At 38.4% G+C, this 18138-nt stretch overlaps 1 protein-coding gene across 3 annotated transcripts in view; it reads right to left on the bottom strand.

Annotated features, from left to right (window-relative positions):
* LOC124135858 (ETS translocation variant 1-like) overlaps positions 1–18138 on the bottom strand; it is an 86140-nt gene that overhangs the window by 54687 nt on the left and 13315 nt on the right. For all 3 annotated transcript variants that reach the window (XM_046501490.2, XM_046501491.2, XM_048382439.1), the window contains exon 3: positions 10958–11005. In XM_046501490.2, coding sequence (XP_046357446.1) covers positions 10958–11005 — 48 coding nt within the window. The remainder of the gene's footprint in view (positions 1–10957; positions 11006–18138) is intronic.

The raw sequence follows: 18138 nt of genomic DNA, 5'->3' as shown, positions 1-18138 counted from the left end.
ATCAATCTCGAAGGCGTTATAGACAAATGACAATCTCTTGATATCTTGGTATTTTGATTCACTCAATAATCTCCTTTCTTGGCCATGCACCATTACTAACATCGATAAGTGGCTTTGTGGGGCGTTCAATGGAAATTTACGTGAAATAGATTTGGTTATTGTGAGATGTGTTTATGACAACGTCTAAAGGCAAAAGTACAATATAGGATTTGGCGGATAAAGACAGTCATGTGTAATACACAAAAGTCAATAGCACTTAAATGGGACATGAAGACAAGAACAATGTCTATATCGTATCAATACTCGTTTTTCCCTCCCGTGGCTTTTTTCTTAGTTGTTGATGGAGGAATGATTTCAGATTGCGCACTCCAGCTGGCGATCATCCATTTTCTAGTGGTCTGTGTACGATCTCAGCAACGCGGTACATGATGCTGCTATCATGCTGGATTGTCGTTCAAAATATATGGTTTTAGTCAGGTATGTGACATTCAAGCATTAACGTTTTTCAAACTAAAACAATATTTGCTCCTTTTGAACGTGTTCTTTCAATCTCAAAGAAAATTAATCTGAATCATAAAACACCTCAGCTTTTTCGGTATTAAGCTCTTCAGTTATCCTGTTTCACAATAGCACACAAGCCAATTCAAGTTCATTTTTACGTTGCTCAGTTTAAAAGCGTTTGATGTTTGAAAACTATGTCTACCGCAGGATACAGACATGTTTCAAATCCTATTGTCTGCATGCAGCATGATTGCTGTGTTCAACTGCAGTCACACCAGGCATCTAAATGCTTCACTGAGGAGAAAACAATCTCTATACCTGTTGAAGTCGTGCAAATGACCATCACTATAAACGCTCCCCAGGTCCAGGATTGATCAACATACGGAATCAAAATTCTCAAGCAGCAATACAAAAGACAGTTTGTGTGACGGCTACCTCAGCGTTTGGATTCAGTGGCGAACATCTTGTCAATATTAGCTATTTAAACACCGCAATCATTCTAAACAATCGATCTCGCGAAGAGAATTTAATCTTATCATTGCTGACACTGAGGGGGGCATTTGGGGAGTCCGAGAAGGCCATGCAAGGGCCCTAACAGGAGGGACGACTAGAAGGTGTTTGCTCACCGCCTTAAATGGATACACAGCGCGCGCTAAAACAGACGACACTTAAAACATGATGCTCCCTAGAAAAATATTGGGATGTCCTCAATGAAAATTAATTGTTTCTCGTTGCGGCAATCGCATTTATAACTCGAGTTTTGTTTTACTTTCAAGAAAATGTTTACTTTCTTAGAAAAAAACACACTTCGGTTTGGCATCGCGCGATGACTGTGCGATTCCACAGCACTATTCCAGACTTTATTAGCGTAACCAGAAAGCAATTACGAAAAGGAATATATTGTGAGTGAGTGTGTTTTTACGCCGCTTTTTAGTAATATTCCAGCAATATCACGGCGGGGGACACCAGAAATGGGCTTCACACATTGTACCCATGTCGGGAATCGAACTGGGGTTTTCAGCGTGACGAGCGAACGCTTTAACCACTCCGTTACCCGACCGCCCCGATAAGACTGTGATAATACCTCCAAGCTCACTGTATGATATAAAAAATAGCTGGTATGTTATATTGGATCATGAGAAAAGCTTAGCCGCCATAGTTACTGGTTGTGATGCCATGGATTAAAACATATCTGTCCAATTAAGACCGATCAAAACAAACAAGAAATATAAACTTAATGACAATAATACTACGTTTATAAAAATATTATAATAAAAAAGTAATGAAAAATTATAAGGATAATTAATGATATTAATAAAGATGTCGAAATGAAAATAAGATTCATGGAATATATCCATAAAATGAACAACAAACAGCCATAGCAAAATGTCAAGAAACGGGATAATTCGGTAACCCACACCCAAACCAATTGCACCCCAACTCATCAAAACTGACAAAGGTTATCCTAGCCAAAAGCAACCATGACAGTTCCTGACAATTACACTATGAAGACACATTATTTCACGCTCCAGCTGCCTTCAGAATCCAACAACGTGAAACAAAGAAATAATGATTGGCCTTACAAGGTCCGAACACCATAGTGCCCGTCAACGCTGAAGCCCCACAGCGTGGTAAACACGTTAGAGTATACCTGTATGCCGAACAAGGATTAGGTATTCAAAGACGGTACCTTGTGGTGGGCTGGACCCCACCAAACACTTTGCAAACCGTCTTAATCCCTCCACAATCGCCCAAATTTCGTTTATCCCCCCAACGTCAATATTTAACAATAGAATGTTTCGCCTTCCGTGGTTTTGGTTAGGTTAATCACACCATGCAGGTAAACAACTGAACAGGGAGGACAGCTCTGTGAAATACGTTTGCGCAATTTGCATTTTGTTAAAAAAAAAGAAACGATAAACAATGTTTAAACGTAACACCAGTAACCCTCTGTCTAATGCTGAACGGGAACTGATACTGAAAGATATTTGATCAATTAGTATCCGTTTGATCCATCCCTAGTTTGGTCTGTCGCTGTCTGTGAGGAGAGGATAATTTACAGTAATAAATCCACTATTTAACTCTTGTCACAACAACTCCAAACATATGATTAAATTGTCTGAGAGACCACTAAAGAAAACAATAGTTAAAGAACAGATATCAAACTAAATAACCTTTCCGTTTGTATTTTGTGCTCCAAATCTCACTTTACCACATCGCTGTGGAAAAAAATCAAAGAAAAGACTCTGTCTCGTATATCGCTTCGGGTAAAATAAAGTGTATTTTTTTTCAAGAAATAAATGTCAAATTGTAATTCCAATTTCCTTATTTCATTTAAGTAACCGCCTTGGTATGACATAGCCGGAATGGCGCAAGACTAGCTTGTAGAAGAGCAGACAACATCTCTTGTCATCCTATTGTTGCCGCCATCTTTTTTGGCGACAGTGCTAGTTTGCAATCAGCGAATTTGCATCAGATCTTAAACTGACTTCCAAATTCGAGATCGATAGCTGCCTTGTTGATGCGGCCTTTCAAAAGCACGGCCCGGCTGTGTAGAAAACACGTGCAAGTGACAGAGGAAAATTCAAAATGGCGGCTACACCTGTTACGCAGACGATAATTTGAGAGTTAATGTAGAAAAAGGCGCCAAATCATCTTTAAATGAAGCTATTGGAGAACTGGGTTTCCATTTACGCCCAATTTGATGCAGTTGTCGTGTATCTGTCATAATTTCGTGTCGTTTGTCCTTTCAACATACACCGGTCAACTCGTGTCTAGCCATTTCCAAACCAGAATAACAAGTCTTTCCAATATGTCAATTGCCCCGTTTAACACCTACACTCCACGACGAACATGTTCATTCCGCGAAATTTAAAATATATAAATTTAGACCAACAATTGATTATAAAATGTTAGCATCTGTGGAAGTACATGCGTCCTTATAAAGCACACTTTAAATTGGAAGCCATCACGATCAAGGAACATATTTGTTTACACTATTAATGATTTTAAGATATTTCTGCAAAGAATACATGACACTTTTTTATGTAGCAGCTTCAGTGAACACCTGATGAAGGAGCAAGAAATTGCTCTGAAACATCGTACAAATACTAAAAGAAGTTGCTACTCATAAAAAAGTGTCATGGCTCCATGTTCTCCCAACTTCTAAATGCCTATCAAAGACTTCATTTCTGCAGAGAACTTTTCTTTTCACACCACTCATTATCCTTAATCCGAATATATCTTATCAACTGTGGCAACGCATTTGTTCCCGAATTGAAACGTTGGCATATCAAATAGTTTCAAACTATGGAAAAAATACTGGAAAATTCTAGTTTTCTTGTGAATAATTCCCAATTGAGGTTATAGCCACACATTGCATGATTTGAAAAGATAAAAAACAAATCTTTAAAACAACCATCCACCCCCAAATAACAAAAAGGAGAACCACGAAGGAAGGTAAATCTGATCAAACGCCAACCCTGTATCACGTTCTTAGTTTCAAAATAATTTACCACTTCTCAAAAGTAAATTTGAAAGAAAGGTGAACTCCCTTGAAAAATTCAAAGTGAGGATGGTCCCTACAAAGTTGAATTGTATCTCAAGATGAGAGAGACGGTGGTGTTCTACCCCCACAAACAACGGGCCCAAGTTTGGACGTTGAGGAGACCCGCGTCTTTCAACTGTTGTAGACACGCGGGCTGGTGTGGTGTGACATTTAAACATCACAGAAATACACGATAACATGCTGATGAAACACGCATCACTACAGATACATGGAGGAAACACACTTTGTTTCGCCTTTTAACACAACTAGCAACGGATAAAGGGGGCAAAGACCTCAAATAATTACTATCTAGAGTAATGAAAATTCATTTAAATCCCCTATTCTGAGCAAACATCGTTTCCTTGACAGGACACACGACACCAGCAGATAATGCGTTAATCTGAGTCGTCGCTTAGTGCTTTGGTATATTATAGCGTTGCCCGAGGACCCCTTACATTTACCCTTAAATAGCGGTAAAGCATGAGCAAATAAGTGAATACTAATTGTTTATTGTGTGATTATATGAGCACATATGATGTTTGTTTGTTGTTTAACGCCGCACTCAGATATATTCAAGCTATATGATGGCTGTCTGTAAATAATCGAGTCTGGACCAGACAATCCAGTGATTGACGTCATGAGCATCGATCTACGCAATTGGGATACGATGACATGCACTATCCAAGTCAGCGAGCCTGACCACCCGATCCCGTTAGTCGCCTCTCACGACAAGCATAGTCGCCTTTTACGGCAAGCATGGGTTGCTGAAGACCTATTCTACCCCGCATCTTCACGGGGAGAGCAAGAAGTTGTCATTGTGGTAGCAAGTTTTGAAGCTGTCAAAGTGGCAGGCAGTTTTATGTTCAAAATCTTTAATTCAATAACAGTTTAATTTCCTTGTAACCATGATATTTGTTCTCATATGGTTCATAACTAAATCATATATGATATATTTTGTTACACGTAAAGTAAATCTATTGCACGTTCCTAAGAAGAATCTAATTTACAGTTTAACACGGATTTTTTATCGGTCATGCTTAACATAATAACAATGCACAGCAAGGATTATTGAGAATCAATGAAAATCATAATTAAATATAGTTGATTCAGTAACATCATGTATGTTCACAAAAAGATTGGTGAACTTGAATCGCAGCTGTTGCTTTCGCCAAAACGCAACCGGCACGTACTTGGAGCCGACCCCGCTGGTACATAATGTATTATATTGAATGGTCACATTGAAGCAAATATTAGCTTTGTTAAAATCTACCACCCGTTGTGAAATACGTGACTTTTACTCTCCCTAACCATTTACTCGCTCCATTTTTGTTAGAACAGAGTTGCCATCATGATGTAGAAAATGTTGACTTAATGGATATCTTGTGGTCTCTGATGGCTTTTATTGAGAACTCCAAATTCGCAGGAATTTATACTTTGTACCATGTTTCTATTAACAGGATCACGACCACTGATATCGTATTCAAATATTTACATAATGTGTGTTAAATATAGTTAAATATATATCACATTTTCGTTTATGTCAATTGCAGTTAGATCTGCTACGGTAACACATTTTGTCAACAGGAAACTCCGAAACAATAATCTCGCTCGGACGCTGTTTTTGTGTTAATTGACGACAACCTTCAAAGCGCCTCTTTGTGAAACTCCATGTTAATATTTTCAGCTAGGCATTGATCTGTTTAATTTGTGATATTTTGCTCATAAGTACAAATAATAAAAGAACAGTCTTAACATACTGTTGTAAAGGTACATCGAAACATGAAATTCTAAGATTTCAAGTTTTAATTAATTGAAAGTTTTTGACCTTTTCTTGTAAATGTCAGTGATTTAACGGTCATTTTAAAGGTCGCCTTGGCAATGCAGGATTATGCTAATACCTATGTTCACTGGCCCTTGACGTCTTCTCATAGTAGATCATACAGCGGAACGAAGGGTCAACAAGTGATCTTTTCAAGTAAATTAATCATTAAATATCTCATAAAATACTATCGTTCTATCAATATAACCCTCACGTTTTGCATTTGTGGTTGATCGATTCTTTCTTATTATGACTTGTAACATTTAAAAAAATATTATAAAATGCTGAACCAACACATTTCGTGGGTTGTCACGAAGTGGGTGTTTATTCAAAATGATATTGAAAGATCATTCTGAAAAATAAACAGATTAATCAGATTCCCATATACATTTACGGAGTCAGTTTTTAAAAAGTACATGATGAAGCTTATGTTGGGTTATTCAATTAACTAAGCACCATTATCATGATGTATATGTTTGGAAAATAGCACGTGAACTCGCATAGATGCATCTCAACTTCTCAAAAATGACAGGAAAAGAGGGGAAAAAACGCCTTCTCCCTCAGCGTGATTGAAAGGCAAGACAGGCACGTTAATTGATAATTTCGTAGCCATATGACGAGAAAACTGGCAAAAGCTTGAGAAAAGCCCAAATTATTGATACATGAGACATGGGCTGACAGTTGTTTCTATAATGGCCTCGACTTGGCTGCGTCAAACTAGGCCAAACCGGAAGCTTGGACTCTTCTCGGATCAATTACTCGCGTGTGATGATGCGAGAGCCTCGTTCACAGATCGAGTGCAGCCTCGACTTGAAGCCAAGACACTGCTACATGCTGTTTTTACGTAACATGTAGCTTTTTATGCTATAACATTTTATAAAATTGGGATTGGTGATAGTTTGAAGTATATCTTGAACAAACTCTATTTTTGTATGACATAGCGCCTCTAGCTTCTTCTATACAGTTTATTCCACGTACAGAGAAACTACAGACAGAGAAGTGTGACCTCGTATTAAAAGTATCTGTAAGTTGCAAACATCGGCAGATTTTCTGCAATATTGATTTATAATCACTTTTGGTGTATCCTGATAATCCGAGGATCTTGAAGATACTCTTGAAGAACACGCATTAACTGAATGTGAAAGAAAAAACTGTTAGAATCTGACGGAAACCTCTAAATGAAGAAGACAGCCAGATATGTTACATCTCTGAGAATCAGTTTTTAACATTTCTTTTTGCAGTTAAAACTTTTTTATGTTGGCAAAATTTTAAATCTCAGTTATAAAATTATACCAACAGATTAATCTTCAAAAAGCCTTCACTTAAACAAACTCTACGTGGTATTATTCTGCATTTATGACTAGTTTTATAACAAACTTACGCCAATTCCAACAAAATGTCATTCATTAGACAAATGTTTCAGTGCCGATCAGGCTTAAAAGAATGTTTATTAAGTGCTTCATAAAATACCGAAAACGAATATTTATGAATGTTCATAAATTAATATTTGTATACAGTTAATAACTGTAGCACCTTCTCATACGGTATCATGCTAACTGTACATTTTAGTATTGATGTATACATTGCAAGAACGCGAAAGGTGCATCACCTGGTTAGACGGCAATTATGAGGTATGCGAAATGTCAGGGTATTATCGCGACGATAATATGATATGTCGAGACTCGTCAGAAATTCACATGCCATGACCAATGACACTTTTGACATTTTCTTGGCAAATTAATTTATCTATTTGATCAGCGAAATGACATAAATGCCCTCCCAATAGTATCAGACTGGGAAACCGAACAGATTTGACATAAGCGCCACCACATTCGGCTCCGTATCGAGCCAAGACATTACAAGAGCTATCATTACATAATGACGAAGAAGTATGCTACGCCGAAGAGAATATTATTAATAATAATAAAATAGGGAGTCTTCACATTCCTCCAAAAGTTCTGGGTGGGTTAGACTGGGCAGCGCTTCCTGGGAGAAGTCCCATTCGCCGTCTGGGCTGCGTGTAGATAGGTCCTGAGCTGTTCATGAGCCTAACCAGTCTGACTCGGCCAGGATCACCCAAAATCTCAATGCGGCATTTTTATTTCAATCTGTATATACTAATAAGGCAATATATAATACGCCAGATTCCACCATGAGGGTCTAGGAGGTTTACAGTCACATTGCCATATCATCCTACCGGGTACCCAATTCACTGCTGGGTGAACGGGGGCATATTGCTACGCAGGAGCGAAGCCCTAGAAACTCACAGGGGTCAAGCTGCCCGACTCTCTCCGCGACCAACGATGCCTAACGTCGCCTAATTTGTGGCATGTCAATAAGTTCAATCTTTAACAGTTCTGCTACTTGAAATGTCAAGCTCAAATGGGCTTCTTTACACTCTACATCTTATCACCCTATAACTAAACGACAAACATTTTATTCCTTGCTGTTTGTCCTGAGCGAAAGAAGTACGTCACGCAAGCCATTACATGATGCAGACATAAATGTGATTTGATTTTGCTAACTAGATTCATATTTAGTAGAAGTATTCTGATAGAAGAATGATTAGAAATGGTCAACTAATCTGTCGTTAATTCTGCCAGTAGGGCTCTTAATTCAAGCCAAAGAAACATTTGCATCACTCAACGAGTGTCCAATTCATTTGTAGACATTTGACGAGAATCTAATGGCAAGATGCACGAGAAACAACCATCAACAGCACCCATACATGTTAGATACCATCAATGGCAAGAAACACCTGCATATGGGATGAAAACAGTTGTTCAATCAAGAGAAGCAATGCTGGTAAAGGCTGTGGCACATTACCAATTCAAATATGGAGATCGGAGTCAATCTAGCTATCGCCTTGTCCCTACATATGGCAATTGGGTCTATGACCCTTTCAGACTCAATGCACACTGTTGACGTAAACTAGTTACCCACGTGTCATAACCAAATCAAACCAGACTAATGTGGATTTAGATGTCCGCAGAGTGGATAGCATGGTCAAACGGCTTAAATTTTGTGGCATGTTCTTTTAGATCGTTGGCGTGTGATTGAACTGGCATAAAGACTTAAGCTGATCGGACTTTAGGTGTTTACAAAGGAGTTAAATGATCGGGTAATGGTCAGAGTAGATTATTCCAGAAGGTAATAATATCATGTCAACTTCGCGGTTCCTTAACCCCAATGAAACGGCTTTGAACGACGGGAGATGCGTATCTGTGAGGCATATGTACATGGTTCTGCACAAGACAGAGTTTGGAAATATTTTTAAGTGTAATCAATAACTGTACCTATTGTTTTGTCGAGAAGCAATTCTTCTGTTATAGTTTCTGTATTGCCCATTTCATTTCCCACATAATGAAATGTTTCCACTGCTTAATACTATGATTACTTTACCACATGTGAAATTGTCTTTCTAGCAGACAATAAATTTTTATCACTTGAAGTCTTGCTCGAAATCGATAGATCCTTTTCAGATTTTCATGACACAATATAATTAATGTAATTTGGATGAGTTCGATTCAAAGTAAGGTCAACCAATGGTTTATATGTCTTGAAATGGTATTGGTGTTACCAAAGTCTCATAGAGGTATTATATCGTACTAGTTGCACTAAGTTGCACCTTTCGCGAACACCTGGTGTCATCACTGATCTTCAGTGATCCATTCGTATAGTTTTCACCGCTATTTCGCCCTTTTACGCCCAATGGAATCTGTTTGGGCATAATCGTTGTATGTACTAAATATAAAACGTCAACATCTCGATTATCGCCATTGGGCGTAAATAGCGGTTAAAATTTTATGAATGGATCACTGAAAATCAGTGATGATACCAGGTGTTCGCGAAAAGGGAAAGCATATCTTACCCTAAACTGAATCTGAACTGTGAACGTGAAACACACATTAACTTACATTGTCATATATATGCACTGCAGGATCTTGCAGCTGAAGCCGTATGTTTCAAAATGAACAGATAAATCCTGAGCATTTTTAATGTCATGTTTCCAGAACCTCTCCATGTCTTTACCTTCAAGAGAACAGATCTCACTGCATCTTGGTCATGACGAACATGAAGATCAAACCATTCTTCGGGAAAAGTAAATTGGAACATTATGCACTGTCCATCGTTTGATATCTGGACTTGCATGACCAAGTATGTCCATGTATTGTCAAAGATGTGTAACAAATTCCGTACGTGTAAAAGTTGATAACTGAATAAGTATGTCGAAGTGTATCCACAAGTTAATTATATCGCCCTCATTAACTTGATTGAAACTTATAGCATGGATACTGTTCACATGTCTCTTGAGATTAGATGTTCAAAAACTGTTATTTCTTGCACCGGTTCCACAACACTGCTGACAGCTAGATTGATTTGATAGTCAGGCGAGCCCTTTATGTGAACTGCAACAATTGTGTTGAGAAATCGATAACTGAAGACGAGAACAGATCGCACATCTTTACTGCACACATGCGCGTGCACTTGGTCCCTGTTCGTATCATACAGACGCACGGTGACGTGTGAGCACATACGGGCCATTTGAGACGCATACGGACCACCTGAGACATACTGACAGGGAGACATTTACGAAGACGTGACCCCTCCCACATGCACATTCAAACACACATTGTCTCACTCAAATATATACAGAGACAAAAAGACAGTTTGGTCATCCCACAGACTTTGCGTTCAACATGGCCGTATGCATGACGCTGAAAGACATACAGTCACACGGATTGGCACATAAACGTTCATGTCTGAGACAGTGTCACACGTTCATTCACACATCGTTCCAAAGTTGCTCAGACACTTGGCACATATATATTTCAGATGAAATATTTCATTTGACCCAACACACCAACATGGAAATGTAGTATCCGAGATACACACACTCACACACATCCACACATGTCTCACACACTGCCTGTCTGGGGTTGAGTTTGTTTTTATACAAACATATATCCACAATCGGATATTTACAAACAGACATCCACAATCCGATGTCTGATCTACAAACATATATATCCGTCGAACAGTGCGATATCTACTAACATCGCTCCACAATAAGAGATAAACTAACTCACCTTCTGCTAACCACGTCTCCTGCATTTGACTCAAGTCGGCAAAAAGTTCTGAAAGACCATACAAACATACATTAACTCTACAGCATGACGTATGACTCTCAGTCGTATCCACCTTCAGGACAAGGGGTTTCAAGACAGAGGCATGCATTTTCGATAGTACAAACATATCTCAATTATAAATATTCCAAAAGAAATGTTTATACATTTTCATAATCTTTATTTGTATTTGTCGAGCAATATTCCAACAGCTCCAGCCTTTGGTGTCTACTTTTTGAGGTACAATCGAGCATGCTCTTACTTCGAAGTTTTCAAAGAGCGTCATATTACTCTTGCTCAAAAGTCGTTTGATCAAGGTTACAACATTCAAGGACTCAGCGAAGTTTTCAAAATGTTTTTATGGTAGACATGTGTTTTTTAGGTGAACAATTGCCTTGCCTGTGCATGTGTTTGTGACGGGTACCAACGGTAGGACAGGATAAGCTGACCTTTTCGTGAACACCTGGTATCATCGCTATTTGATAGTGATTCATAAACACGTGCTCATGATATAGTCGGAATCGTACAATAGACTCTGCTTTAGCAGAATTGTTTTAATGATTATGGAAACAGCTTTTGTCGCTTACATTAATCTGTATAAGACTATATCATTGTGCTTAGAGGACATATCCGAACGTACTAAAACAACTTAAACTTTCTAAAGGGCTTATGTAGACCTACATGCCCTAGTAGTGTCTGACTCCGTGTCAAGTTTTTCCCCTGCTATTTCGTTTGTTATTTTATCTGTCTATCCATTGTTATTTTCTATTACAAATCCCAATCGCTTTTCTTTCGTTTAAACAAAAGATGTTACCAAGGTAAAAACTCACCAAAAGATATATCTTATTAATGTATATTACGATACTGTTTAGTAATGGTTCGTTTGTTTGTGTATGTAATTTATTTTGTTTATTTGTCTCAAACAAGAGTAAAGTCGTCACCAGATAAAGATTTTTCGTTACCTGGGATAAAACTTAGCAGAAGATATTTCTCTTTAAAGTATATTGGGGTACCTTATTTTAAATGATTCTGTTTGTTTATGGATTTGATTTGTTTTTGTGTATGGTTAGGGATGATGGGGAAGGGATGTTAATTTTATCTTTGAGAACACTTCTCTGCGTATCAGACTTGGTTGCATACGCCGTCTTCAGAAAAAAGACAAAACTATACGAGTACACATTGGACTCAGTAATAAACGTACGTCTGTTATTGACATGACGTTAAAAGCTGTCGTGAAAGCGAGACAATACCACCCGTGTCCACTTCTCCAGCGGAAGGAGGTTCGCGACGACGGTAAAATGAAAAGTTATAATCATATGAAGCCAAGAGGGAGAAAAGCAATTATTACACTTGGAAGCAGGTTCCACGCATGCATATTTGATATGATATGCTTAACATCAGAAACAAGCATTTTGGATCACTGCTTTGGCCTGAATATATAATGAACCAGCCTTAATCTCTTTATTATAGCCAATCTGATCATTTTCCCGCCTTTGGTCATTCCTGGATTAATTACAAAGCGCCATTTTGAATTAAGATCTCGCCTGTCCGCGAGAGCTCATGTTTCAAATCTCGCACCACGGGCGAGAAGACAATCTCGTCTGCTCGCAAGTTGCGGGTCATGCGCACGTGCTAAGACGTCACTGGGTGGTGAGAAATATGGATAGAGTTGCCAGCATGGCAAAGGGACTTTTGTGAAATATTACACAATTAAGTGGCAAAGAGTGACTGAAAATGCACACACACCGTGTTGAGATAGGACGCGGACGGATCTCCCGTAGAGTTGTATGAACACTTGGGCCTGGCGCAGCCCACAGTAATTGCTACCATCAATAAAACATTCTCATGTAAAATTCAACACGTCTAAATTGAAACCTGGAGCGAGGTAATGTCCAAGTGTCGCAGTATGAATGGGTTTTTGTCGTCACCCGCACTTCATTTGGGAATTTCCAGAACAGCAACCGCACTATTTTGTTTATGGGTGATTATTTGCGGAAGGATATATTTCATATTTCGGTCAACCTCCTTATCCCGTCAGCCTCAAATGCATTTATAACAGTTCACGCTACTATTCAAATAAGGCTATGGAGTCCCTGCGCGACAACAGATCTGGTTGTTATTTTTTTTATAATAGCAATCAATTTTTTTGTTAAGTCTCAAGTTATTTTGATGTCTGCAAATTTAAAACTCTGCATGCTATCAATGGTGTATAGTACGTATTTTTGTAAAGTTCAAACAAACACAAAACTGTACGACGAATCTTGAAGCTCTGACATTTTAAAGAAAAAAATGGACTACGGAGCAGTATAAACGAATACTGCTTTGTTCCTCGGTTTATTACCTAAATACATTTTATGTAGGTATTTTTATGTGCTTTAAGATACAGGTTATTTTCTCGAGTGTAACCATCGTAATTTACGAGAATCGACATGTTCGTCCATAACAATTTTTAGTCAGAGATATATATACACTTTGGTGCCATCAAAATGGGAAGTGGTACATGTAGTTGTAAACGTAGCAGGAACATCGGCTGTAGACGTAGAGTAGTAGCGAGCTACTGAGGTTGTTGAAGTAGCAGAAGTAGTAGTAGTAGTAGTAGTAGTAGTAGTAGTAGTAGTAGTAGTAGTAGTAGTAAAATAAGAGAATGTAAAGTTAATGTCTTGAATACCTGTGAAGGTTTTAATAAAACTAGAGAATTTGTTTTAATGTCTGGGTGTTTTCTACCCACAAACAAATCTCTTTGGTTTCACTGTAGTATGTCCTGAAGTTTTGGCAGAAGTAGTAGTAATAGTTGTATGGTGGTGGTGATGGTGGTGGTAGCAGTAGCTATAGTAGTAGTAATAGAAGCGGTAGCAGCAGCGTGAGCAGAATCAGAATCAGAATAAGTAGCACTAGCACTAGCAGCTGCAGCAGCAGAAGTAGTAGTGGTAGTGGTAGTAGTTTAAGCAGCACTAGTTGTAGCAGTAGCAGTTTGTTGTTTACGCCGCACTCAGCAATAGTTTAGATATATTACGGCAGGTCTGTAAGTAATTGGGTCTGGACCAAACAATCCAGTGACTGACATCATGATCTACACAGTTGGGATACGATGACTTGCATCAACCAAGTTACCCATCTTGATCACCCGATCCCATTAGTCGCCGAAGACCAATTCTAACCCGGATCTTCACGTGTAGTGGTAGTAGTAGCAGCAGCAGTAGTAGTAGTTGTTGTTGTAGTAGTAGTAGCAGTAGTAGTAGGAGTAGTAGTAGAAGCAGCAGCAGCAGTAGTAGAAGGAGTAGTAGTAGTAGTAGTAGTAGTAGGAGGAGGAGGAGGAGTAGAGTAGGAGGAGTAGTAGCAGTAGCAGTAGGTGTAGTAGTAGTAGTAGTAGTAGTAGTAGTAGAAGGAGTAGTAGTAGTAGGAGGAGGAGGAGGAGGAGTAGAGGAGGAGGAGTAGTAGCAGTAGCAGTAGGTGTAGTAGTAGTAGGAGGAGGAGGAGGAGGAGGAGTAGAGTAGGAGTAGTAGTAGCAGTAGCAGTAGGTGTAGTAGTAGTAGTAGTAGGAGGAGGAGGAGGAGGAGGAGTAGTAGAAGTAGTAGTAGTAGGAGTAGTAGAAGGAGTAGTAGTAGTAGTAGTAGTAGTAGCAGTAGTAGATAGCAAAACAGAATGAGTAACAGTAATCGTATGTTGCGTTTTACTTGTGTATTAAATTCAATATATTGAATACACATACTGAATAAAACGGAGAAAGAAATGGCACATTTGTCACTGGAGACTGCGCGAAAAACAGCCCCGTTGCCTCCTCCAGCTCGACACGTTTTACGGCCTCTTAGATACAGTGACTTGTTTACCCTGACAATGTAATTTGACACGTTGTGACATTGCTGTCGTGCTTGTGGTGCCCGCTATTCCAGGATGACGGGGCTTTAAACACCCACAAGGAGGTGAATGTATATCTTTATCTTAATGAGATATTTACAAGCAATTAACTAAACGGCCGGGCAAAAGAAAGTAAAGACTTGAAAATCAGATTCGATAAAAAAAATCCAACATTATCAAAACGTCAAAACTGACGCAGAAACACTGCAAACCATGAGACCACTATCAAATACAACACCATCGAATAACCATTTCTTGTTTGTTTTATGTTTATCCAACATCAAACATGGGTGTATTCTTTCTTTTGCCCGGCAGTTAATGGTTTCCATATTAAAAACAACTTGGTGTTTTGTTTGAATGACGTACTTGAAAATCCTTGGGGTAGATATACCCTGTTAACCACACAATAAGGATGGACTGTGGCACATATGGGGAATGATGGATGGTTTAAAGGGGATGAAAGGCTAGGTAGTGGGATATATATAGATTGACTTGTTTTATCTTGAAACATATAACAACTTTAGCTACTAATGGGGTTTTTTTTAATATCAAACAGAGAATGATTAATCCGTATTTTCTGCCGAAACAGGTTTCAATGGACGTACAAGGTAAAACAGGGTTGAAAATAATGAGAAAGGATCACCAAAAATGTGAAATGTCTGCAAGTCTTCAAAACCCTTGATTCATAAGCTAGTTGTTTTCATGTCTTTTTGATAGCAGTTATTCACACAGTAAAAATATAAAAAAGAAACTTTATTTCGACGCAACCTCAAAACATTTTCAGTACAATACAAAAACGACAGAAATACCACAAAATCAGCATTTCACACAAACACAATCCTGACACAATAGCGACCCAAGCGTCTCAACGCCATCACTATTTTCGTAACAGCTATCTCCTTCCCCGCCAACTCAACAACCCAGCTAATGATGTGTAGATGTATTTACATTTACCCGGGTCAAAGTGGCTTATGTTTCTAAGCTATAAAGAGACCTTTTGATTCCCCCGCCCTTTCAAGTAAGGCTAATCAGACCCTTGGTGTGCACTTTTTAGTTAGCGTTTTCTTGAAGTTAGGAGGGTTAATCTTGGTGACGTTACCATTGCCTACGCAGAAACCATACATGTTGTTATTCAGAAACAAATGCACTGCTGGTATGAATGGCTGGTATTAATATGATGGTATGAAGCCCCGTGTTTATAATTTGTGTAGTCTAAAACAGAAATACACAATGATTGAGCACAAGTTACTAAACTAGTCATATAAAGGATGGCTTTTTTTTTCTTATTAGTTTTTTATTTCTTCTTATCGGTATTATCAATTTAGTTTGATCATTGTTTTTATTTTATTTTTGATAATTTATCATTTGGTTGGGTTTTTTTCAACTTGTTTTTAGTTTTAGGGTTATTGGATGGAATAGATGGATCGTCTATTTGATAGTGATTCCTAAACACATGCTTCTGATTCAGTCGGAATCGTACAAATTACTCTGCTTTCAGAGCTTTTAATGTAAAAGAGTTTTTCGCTTTTATTCTTAGGAGTTTATGTGGCAGTTGGATTAGTCTGAGATCGACCCGATTTTATAAAGTATATCATAAATGTCAACCATAAAACATAATTGCATAATTGTATTAAATAAAACTACTGAAGACATCAAACAAAACATGCTAAATTTTCATATTAATGAATGTTTTGGTATGAATGCCATAACTAATTTTAGTTCAGTGTTGCATGATAAAGGTCTAAATAAGGCATCACAAATGTTGCGAAATAGTGACCCGTCACAAAACCTCCATGTGTTATTTAATCATGAGAAAAGTTTGAATTCCATTTTAAAATGTTTAAATTCTTTCAATACTTCTACATGATTCATTGCAATTAAAATCAATTAAACCAACATCATGGACGATCTAAACACATTTCACAATTTGCTCAATTTCCATCGACCCACCACCAAGGTTAAACCGCATTGTCTCCAATCTTAGTCAACAACACAAGTGAAAAAAATCACGTCCCTAATTTGTAAGTAGAGCACAGATCCTCGGTTTAACCTCAAGGTATGGGAGGTGAGCTGATTATATTGGAACTTGGCTGAAATGTGTCATTGTTGCATGCGATTACATAAAAAATAACGACGTCACTGGCCCATATTCGGCCCCTCGCAACATGAAGTTGACATGCGACATTTAATGCTTAATTCCAATAGAATGTGGAATTCGTATAGCTTTGACGTAGTTTAGCCAGAACTCATGCCAAATAGCTAAGAATGAACAACTTTTAAAATATTTTTTGTCATTTTTAATTTCTGATAAATCTTATTTATTTACTTGAAAGAGCCGAGTCAGAGTTGTCGTAGTGTATGTAAGTGTTGCGAACGTTGACACAGCGTTCGTATGCCGAGTAAAAGAAATGTTATTTGTTCTTCATATATAACTTATGCTACATCACAGGCAGTCAAAGGGTTGAGGAAAAAACAACAAACACAGAAATGACAGAAATTGGAAAGGAAAATAATGAATTTCAAAGAAAAGGTTCCTATAACAACAAACCCCTGCCAAAGCAAACCAAGTCACATTCCCAGCCCCAAAACGCCCAACGTGTGGGACGGGTTCCAAGGTTTCTAACCCACGACACAACATCGTAAGCCGTATCCGGAGATAAACCGTGGAAACCCTTCAAAATGGTGGCCCGACCCTCACGCTTGAACCCGAGGGCTTGACAGAATTATCACTTCCTTGTTATGGTAAGCACGTGGAGACACAGGTTGCTGCCCTTGGGGACAAGCTAGTCTCCTAGGGGTGGGGTTCTTACACCCATGATGATGCTCCCTTATGACAAAACACCGAAGTCTTCCCATCTTCCCATCTTGGCGTACATGTGCACATATCATGTTCTGATTTCGCTTAAATAATGTTAATGTGAGATGTTCAGTGCAGTTATTTATGTATATTTTGTATGATCAGAGCAATGATAAATAAATACGTTGAATGAAGCAGTATACCCACCATGCCCAAAGAAGTGATTTAGAAACCAATGCTTAAAGTCCGTGAGGCTGGGCTAAGTCGTTTAAAGAGAGTGGTAATACTCTTTGTTGTTTTAGCCCATCCTTCAAGTGATGGAGTTACACAAACAGTTATCCTTGTGAAGTGGCAGTGATATACCTGATCATGACGTTACACTGGAGACCATGTCAAATACTCCAACGATAAAAGTCGTTTTAGGTGTCCCGGGGGAATTGTCAAATTCTTTGACCATTCTATTCATTTCTCTGACAACATCGGCAGCTTAAAT

Source organism: Haliotis rufescens, unplaced genomic scaffold (assembly GCF_023055435.1).
Source record: "Haliotis rufescens isolate VD_foot unplaced genomic scaffold, xgHalRufe1.0.p SCAF_4, whole genome shotgun sequence".
NCBI lineage: Eukaryota > Metazoa > Mollusca > Gastropoda > Lepetellida > Haliotidae > Haliotis > Haliotis rufescens.
Note: the sequence above shows the minus strand (reverse complement) of the source record. Positions and strands in the feature narration are given on the sequence as shown.